At 33.9% G+C, this 8,626-nt stretch overlaps 1 protein-coding gene across 9 annotated transcripts; it reads left to right on the top strand.

The window, feature by feature from the left end:
* The first annotated feature begins 2,425 nt into the window (after nucleotides 1–2,425).
* On the top strand, nucleotides 2,426–6,904 carry LOC112776262 (DNA gyrase subunit A, chloroplastic/mitochondrial). Of its 9 annotated transcripts, none has more exons than XR_003189901.3 (10): nucleotides 2,426–2,652; nucleotides 2,735–2,811; nucleotides 3,250–3,315; nucleotides 3,995–4,062; nucleotides 4,195–4,281; nucleotides 4,735–4,805; nucleotides 5,235–5,270; nucleotides 5,372–5,470; nucleotides 5,807–5,841; nucleotides 5,988–6,904. XR_003189901.3 is itself a non-coding variant. In XM_072229028.1 (9 exons), exons 3-6 carry the CDS (start codon nucleotides 3,262–3,264, stop codon nucleotides 5,248–5,250), a joined length of 228 nt encoding a protein of 75 aa, XP_072085129.1. In that variant the 5' UTR covers nucleotides 2,426–2,652; nucleotides 2,735–2,811; nucleotides 3,250–3,261; the 3' UTR covers nucleotides 5,251–5,270; nucleotides 5,372–5,470; nucleotides 5,807–5,841; nucleotides 5,988–6,904. The 9 variants fall into 9 exon arrangements, 3 of the variants coding, with proteins under 3 accessions (XP_072085129.1, XP_072085131.1, XP_072085130.1); XR_003189900.3 differs by having other exon boundaries at nucleotides 3,995–4,076; XR_011878178.1 differs by having other exon boundaries at nucleotides 3,995–4,076; nucleotides 5,235–5,285.
* The last annotated feature ends 1,722 nt before the right edge of the window (nucleotides 6,905–8,626 follow it).

Raw genomic sequence — 8,626 nt, 5'->3', positions numbered from 1 at the left:
CATTTACAGCCTGCCATGGAATGAATCAATCAAAAGTTGGAGTAGAAGGTGAGAAAAGTTGATCCCGAAGGAAGAAGCATCTCCAAAGCCTCAACAGTTCTTTCATACCATTGATTTTACACCTATCTAGTAACGTTTTATTTATTTATCTGTTTTATGCATTTTTCACAACAACTGTCATATTTTCTATCCGCCTGACTAAGATCTACAAGGTAACCATTGCTTGCTCAAACCAACAATCCTCGTGGGATCGATCCTCACTCACCTGAGGTATTACTTAGACGACCCGGTGCACTTGCCGGTCTATCTATGCGAATATTGTGGAGCCAGTTTCGCACACCAGCAGTCCTCATCCTCGGGATGGTGGACTTCAAAATGGATTTTCCCGTGAGGCCCTTGAGGATGTTGTGGTGGAGGAGGAAGCACGATGGCCTAGCCTTTTACCTGAGCTTCTTATTTAGATTCAGATGCCATGTGGCCGTCTTCATGCTGGTGGTCTGCCATTATCAAAGAGTAGATCCCAGGTCCCCGGCAATAGTGCCAATGTTCTGAAGGTTACCTGAAACATTGATTTGGGCCTGAACATGAGGTTCAGGTCCCTTAGTATGGCAGCGTCCGACCTTTTTAGTGCCGATGTGCCGCCTATCCAAGTTCCTCGTGAGGAGGTGGGGAACGGTACCTACAAGAGACTCCGATGCTTAAGTTAGTAAGGGCTTTAGGTAGGTTTTTAGTAGATTAGAACGTGAATATACCTGAGGGGTGTCAGTGTATTTATAGTAGAGTCTATAACTACATTTGCTAGAGTAGTTCTATCTTTTCTGATGGATAACTGTTCCCTTTATCTTGGGAATTTGTTAGAACTTATCTTGTTAGAGAAGATAAAAATTCCAATCGAGATTCCTCTGGATAGTTACCTACTTTGAGCAGGTAAAGCTTTGCCTCTTTTTACCGGTGTCTGACCTCTTTAAAGAGGTCGGGTACATAGAGAAGGCCACCTTTCCTGATGGATCATTTATCTCTATTGGGCCTGGCTTTTACTTATTGGGCTAGGGTATGAACAATATTTGTGGTTAGGAAAGTTCTTTCAATTAATACAGCTATTACGAAAAAACTATAACTAATTTTAAAAGAATAAAAATAATACTTTTTTGAATCTATTTATGAAAAATAATACCAATCTTGTTTATATTTAAGAATTGTTCATTCTGATAAACATCTAACACGAAGTTCTTAAATTGACTGTTAAGTACCAAAAGTTGAATAAAATTTATTGTGAGGTCAAATTTAATAATTTGATGGAGGCAAATAAATTTTATTATCATGTACTTGTAATAAAAATTCCAACTTCTAGTGAAAGTATTTGCTCCCATAATAATATACTTAGAGTCATCCTTGGCTGCCACCACCACGACAACCATGCACTCATCAAAACTAGTCCATAATAAGAAAACATTTGCATCAGCCTCTGCTTTAACTGGAGGAAGCACTGCAAGTTTTAAGGGAAGTCCACAAGAATGAATCCATGAAGAAGCCGCTAGCTATTCGTCTTGTAACAGTTTTTATATTGAAAATTCTAAGATTCTACAATCCTAAAACCATCCATGTTAAATCATTAAGAAATATAGCTAAGAGGGCGAAAGCGTACCTAAATTTGTGAGTATGATTGAGAGAGTTTAGTTCTTTGATCTTCCTCAACCAAAGTCTTTTGTATACCAGATACGCTAAATCACAACTCGTCTGATGAAAAAAGAATTACGGATGCGACTTTGATGTGCTGGGACCAAAATTCAGAAATTATTATTTTTATTTGAGTGTGATACCCATTAAACTTTAAAGTCCAAATAAAATAGTATTTCTAATTTTATTCTCATTTAGTTCCAAATCGAAAGTAATAATGATGTATTAAATTTAGCATTTATGACAATAAATGCGATCACTGTTATATAAGTCATTTAATGTGAAATAACTTAATTTGTTATTTTAATTGATATATGTATTTCTCATAAATAGATTAGAAAATTAATAATTTCCTTACAATCTACCACTTAAGTTATACATATATATATTTTTCTGACATATAGTCATATCTTTTAAACTTTATGCACGTATCAGTATGTTAATTTCCTTATTACTTTAAAAATATAGTCCGTCTCATATATCAGTTATGGAATTACCACAACTTTTATCACATTAGTGTGGCGACGAAAACGAATCCGCGATGATCACTGTAATGACCCAATTTTCAATATGTTTAAATCATACCGGAAATTGAGCGCTACCAATTTGTCTTTCTAATTATTATCTATTATTTATTTTATAAGCCTAATTCGTTGTTAAAACATTTGTTAAAGTGTTAGTAATAGTCATAAAATTAAATATTAAGTAACATTTATTTATAAATGTTAGCAAATCAATTTAATTTTTAAAAAATTTCTCAGAAGTGTTACCTATTGTCAATTAAAAGTCACTCCTAAATAAACAAATTCTCAATGAAGGTAAATAGAAACCACGCACGAGCCCTCTGAAGATAGAAACCACTCGAATCCTCCTCACACTGTGAAATGCTGTAAACCCTATCTCGCTCCTCCTCAGACCTCAATCATCTCTTGGTTCGCCTTCAGATTCAAATTCTCGAGTTCATTCTCCACTTCGGTAAGCATTTTCTCTCTTCTTTAATTTTTATTTTTGTTCACGTAGTTCTTCAATTTCTCAACTTTTGCTGATTTTGATCCAGATCTGAATTATCACTGCTCGTTGTTGCTGCCTCTGCTTGTCGCATTAGCTATCGCCATCGTTACTGTCGATGTGCAGGTAGGCCATCCGTTGATCCTCAATGTGCTAATTTAGGTTATGAATTCATGACAGATCCTGAAAGTGCTGACTATTTTTCGTGATTCTTTGAGTTGTTAGAAATGAAAAAGCAATATATCTTCATCATATGAAGGGTAGTAGTGTATGTGTAATTTAATTTGGTTTACTGCATTTATCTTTTTTTTTTCTCATTGATTGAATCTCTGTTATCTATTTTGATGATTTGGTTCCTAAATATATGGTGATTGTTGCTAGCATCATGCATTGCATTTCCTAAAATAATTTGGAGTAGCTACTTGTAGTTCAGATACTAGTCTTGTGGTCTGGAATCTCATTTAATTGTAGTTACTTATTTTATTTTATTTTTCTTCGAATTTATCTTTGGTGGTTTTATTTCTAGTTTCTCTTATTTGTTGTCATGTGTTTGGAGAAACTTAGGCTTCTTTTGCCATGGATGGGACTCTGCTACTTGCTTCACTTTCCATAGCCAAAGCACTTCTTGAGGTATTTGCTTATTTCTATTGATGTATGGCTTAATTGAGGTATTTGCTCATTTCTAACTTATTATTTATTATTATAAAATTTGCCGTTATTTAGTCTCAGTTTTTTTTAATGTTTGTCATTTTCAGTTCAAAAGATTTTTATTTTATTGTGTGTGTTATGTAAACAGAGATACTTATAGTATAAATTTAAGTATATATAACTCTTCAGCTGCTCACCAGATCAGTTTTCTTTGTATGTAGTAAATGTTAATTGGACTTGTAAAAAAATAGGGTTTTCGAGATATCGTGTTCCTATATCATGATTTTAGTCCTCTTGCAGGGGCTGTTGAACAGATATTTCAATTTACAATAAATTTTTTAATCAGTAGGACTATTGAAGAATCAGCATCCTATTGCGTTTAGTCTTGCATATTTGTCCTCTATGTTGTCCTCGGTTTAGTTTTCCTCCATGTGTGTTTAGTTGATAATTATTATTAGTAGACATTTTGGAGTATGTTAAAGTGTTCTTATTCTGAATTTGCAAGAATTGACTAAGGCAATGTTATTGACTGATATAGAACAAGATACAATCAGTCACTTGTGTTCCTTTAGCCCTGTGATTAATGGTTTAGTTTTTCCCCCTGATTTAAAGTGTAACTGATTCTCTTCTTTTTGTTCCCTCTATTTCTTCCTGGTTACAGGTTGATTTTGTTCCAAATTTTGACAATTCATAGAAGGAACCATCACTTCTTCCCTCTCGACTTCCAATGTTATTATTGAATGGTTCTTTTGGGATTGCGGTGATTTTGAGTTTCCTTTTGTTTATTTGAATTAAAAAAAGGTACTGTTGCTTATAAATTGTATCTTCTCATGTAGAGCTGTCAATGTTTATGTTCACTAGGTTGGCATGGCGACTAATATCCCTCCTCATAATCTTGGGGAACTAGTAGATGTGCTGTGCATGTTGATACACAAGCCAGAAGCTACTGTGAGTGTCATTGTCAAAATCTTTAGTTTCTTTATATCCTATAAGGAAATAATGGAATCTATTTATCCTCTATTATCAAAAGCATACATTCTTAAAAGGATTTGACTATTGTTTTATACCTCCTATTACTGAAACCTATTTGATTTCAATATCAGTAAAGTAGTAGTCAGAAGGTATGGTAAAGCTGAAAAAGAAAGTAAAAACATATAACCTTAGATGTTTGAAAACTTGGTCTCTCTAGTCTCTATCCAATTCCTCAATTCGACGTTTCTCTCCATACATTACCTCTCTCTCCTTTCCATGATGATTTAGTTATACGATACCCAATTTCATATCTATTGTACTTATATGGAGTTCAGTTTTTCTGTTGCCAGTCCTTTTATTAATATGCTTTTTTCATTCACTATTCTATGTTTCTCTAATCAAATTTCTGATTACATTTGGTGTTTGTAGCTGCAAGAATTGCTTGAATACATGCCTAGACCAGACTTTCCTATAGGAGGACTGATTATGGGAAACCTTGGGTGAGTCTTATATTACGCCTTATAGATGTTTGTCAGTATCCCTCTTTTGAGCATATTTTATTATATTATATATTTGATATTTTTTGGAGGAAGTTCTAATTTACTCCGTCTCCAAATTCAGGGCACTCAAATTTTAATCCTTAAAACTTATAAAGAAAATGCAACATAGTTGCTGAACTTTCCAACTCTTTCTGCTTTTATCCCTTTTTTCTAGTGTTCAGTTAAAAGTCAACAAAAACTATCAGCTGTCACAGTAATAAAACTTACACAAACAGCTTTCTGTGACACCCACTTAGCAATACAAGTGCAAGCGAGGCAGCAAAGTCTGGGATACCATTGGATATATACCTACCAAGGCAGTCAAGTGTGCATAAAAATAATTATTTTCTACATTTTTTCCTTTAATATTGAGTGTTTCTTGTTTTACAGGATCTTGGTTGCCTGAAACTTGAATTTAAGTAAAAGGTGAAAATGTGTAAAGTAAAGTGGATTTTTTCTTCCTTTTATTTTATTCCTCTAATACTTGAAATCTTAGTTCATAATCATTAGCAATTGCTCCATTGTAGATTGATTTTGCCTTTGATGATCATGATGCTATAGAAAGGACACTTGTTGCTATCATTGGGCACCGTAAACTGCAAAGTGAGGAATCCATAGTGCAGGAGGTAAGATGCAATATATATATATATATATATATATATATATATATATATATATATATATATATATATATATATGTTCTACATTTTATTTGTGAATGTCAATTTTAGGTGTGGGTTTGTGGTATAAAATGATGTCCAAATGGTATTTTAAATTAAATTATGGGGGGAAAAAAGTTACCTTAGTTTGAAATGGAGAATTATGGAAACTAGCCATTGTGAGTCGTATAAGGAAAGCTGGTAGGGAACTACTTTCTTTCTATACATGCTCTCTTGCTCTCGCTACTTGCTTGTAATTGCTTCTGTAATAATTGATCCTCTCTCTCATGATGTTCATTGAAGGTCTGGACGACACCGCCATTCAATGGATCAAGCAGGTTCGCTACTCTTCCTTTGTGTGCCTTTGCATTTTGAATTCTTGTTCTTTCTTTTTATGGTTCCGATTCCTTCTGCTTTCCTTTTTTACTTTGTCTTTTGCTCCATCTCATCTCATTTTGAATCTTCTTCTTTGCACAATCCACAGGGATCACAAGTGGAAGACTCTAAGCCTGAGCCCGATGCTCCCACATGGTCTCCTCTATCTGAGAGAAGAATAGTTAGTGACAGATTCCTAAGATCTCCCGTTCTTGACTCTCCTATTCTCCCTCCGCTCAAGTTCTATACTGCCTTGCTCACCCCTCAAAATATTGCCTTTTCCTTCGGGGATGACACTGATGAAAGCACTGTTTCACTCCCCGACGATGCCGACTCTTCTGATGAAGAACTCTCTGCTCCAAGTAACTTGGATTACTTGGAGAGGCCAATCTCACACTGTTACGATGAGGATGAACTCTTTGGATGTAAACTCCTTAAACCCCAACGCTCCAATGGCGTCCTCAAGAAAGGTTTGGCCAATCAAAACCTGACACTTCAACTTTCCAATACTCTCGGTGTTTAAAAGAAGCTCACACCTGATGGAGGAGTTCACCTTCACAAGCAGGTTCACCTGTGCAGTCTCAATTATCTTGATAATTCAGTTGAGTTTGTTACTCCTCCAAGTGCTCCTCCTATAATTGATGCTGATTTTCCACCTCAACTTGAGAGATTCTCCATAATTCTCCATTTTCTACCATTTAGACATCATCTTTCCCTCTAAATGGTAACTGCTATTTTCTGTTCTCATGACTCTGTTATTGATGATACTGATGTGACATCTTTCCCTTTTATTGGATTACTATGTCCCTAGTTCTTATGGCTCATATTTGTACTAATGTTTTTATTTAGTGTGAACTAAGGATATTCTATACTGAAAGTAGCTTTTGGAAAGGGACACCTTATTTCTTAATTGTAGTAATATAGTTTGCGCTTGTACAAACCTGAGTCAGATTTAAGAAGGCACTCAAATCTGTTTATCATATTTAATTATATATCTTGGGTTTAATTTGTACCCTGAGTATATAATATTTTGTGCATTTAAATTAATGATAATACTTTTTTAATATTGTTAACAAAGATCTTTTGTAACATTTATTAGAATATTACTATAGAAGATCTATTGTAACATTTTTTAAAGTGTTTTTAGAAAGACTTATTGTGAGATTTTTTAAATGTTATAAAAAATATCTATGGTAACATTTTCTAAGTGTTACAAAAAATATATAGTAACATTTTTTTATTTATGGTAATATTTTTTTAAATGTTACAAAAAAATATCAATGGTAACATTTTTTAAGTGTTACAAAAATTATCTATGGTAACATTTTTCTAAGTGTTACAAAAAATATCTATTGTAACATTTCTTTAAGTGTCATCATGAATGGTCTATTATAACATTTCTCATAATATTACTATAGAATATCTTTTGTAACATTTTTATTAAATGTTATTAAATCTTTAGAAAGATGTTAGTAAAAATCTTTAGTAACATAGAGTATATTTAACATTTATTAAAATATTACTAATATACATAGGTAACATTTTAATATGATTTGGTAACATTTTTTAAATGTTAGTAAAAGTCAAGTATGTAGTAGTGATATATATATATATATATGACCCTGACCTGTTCAAAAAGTCTCTAAGCTAGCGCCCAAGCTAGCCTAGATTCTATACTCACCTAATCCCTCTAAACTACGAAAGCAAAAGAAAGTACGTTATAGGTCTTCAAAATTTGGGTCAGGTTGAATGTCATGCATCATCTACTACTCCGCTACACGATCATACGTTATCGTAGGGCGTTCATGCTTCTTCCTTCTTCAAGAATTGCAGCTTCTTCCTCGAGCTCAGCGCGTCAGTCCCTGGTCTTCGTCTGCTCTGTCACGCTCCTGCCGCTGTCTGTTGCGCTACTACCGCCGTCCGTCACACGCTCAGGTACCACCGTCTTTGTCTGGTTATCGTGCTCGGAGTCCCCAACCCACCAATTGCAGCTTCTTCCTCGAGCTCAGTGTCTTTGAGTATGCTCTTCGTTTGCTCAGCCGCAGGTTCTTCCAACCTACCACCGTCTTCTGCGTTTTTTATTTATGCCATGTTCAATGATTATTTTATTACTGACTATTTGAATGTTTTGTGTTTTAATTTTTGTTGAACGATTATTTGATTACTGATGAGCTCTGAATCTGCTGTGTTGCTATTTTTGTGTGTTGTAATTTTTTATTGAATGAGCTTTAGTTCTGCTATGTTGCTATTTTGTGTGTTCTTTATTTTTTATTGAATGATTGTTTTACTGATTATTGATTATTGAATGTCTTTTGATTATTGATTATTGATTATTAATTATTGATTATGATTATTAATGTCCTGCTGGTTTTTCTGTGTTGTGTTTTACTGTTTTATGATTTAATTGTGATTTCCAAACTAGTCATACAAAAAAATTGTTCAATGCGGATTTGTTCATCTGCTCGAGTGAAATTCACACAACCGCATGCAAGTTACTGCATAAGCTTATAATTATACAATCATATAGTAACTAGTTCTTAAGCATTTCTACAAATTCTACCAGCAGCATACAAGAAAGAAGCATCACCAAACACATTGATAGGTGACATGTATCTAAGTGATATCACCACTATAAGTTATCTTAACTACTTGTCCTTTCTCTAGTCCATAGTATCTTGCAATTATATTTGTTTGTAGAATGTGGGTAGCTGACAACAACCAAGCTTCAAATTAGAATAATATAATAGT

This window comes from Arachis hypogaea, chromosome 19 (assembly GCF_003086295.3).
Source record: "Arachis hypogaea cultivar Tifrunner chromosome 19, arahy.Tifrunner.gnm2.J5K5, whole genome shotgun sequence".
NCBI classification, from domain to species: domain Eukaryota; kingdom Viridiplantae; phylum Streptophyta; class Magnoliopsida; order Fabales; family Fabaceae; genus Arachis; species Arachis hypogaea.
Note: the sequence above shows the minus strand (reverse complement) of the source record. Positions and strands in the feature narration are given on the sequence as shown.

Bases quoted from the DNA above. Each gene is read 5' to 3' on its own strand.
- LOC112776262 (XM_072229028.1), top strand. From the start codon at position 3,262: ATGGATGGGACTCTGCTACTTGCTTCACTTTCCATAGCCAAAGCACTT. The intron at 3,316-4,194 runs GTATTTGCTTAT...TATGTTCACTAG, and splicing joins TAGCCAAAGCACTTCTTGAG to GTTGGCATGGCGACTAATAT. The intron at 4,282-4,734 runs GTGAGTGTCATT...TGGTGTTTGTAG, and splicing joins TACACAAGCCAGAAGCTACT to CTGCAAGAATTGCTTGAATA.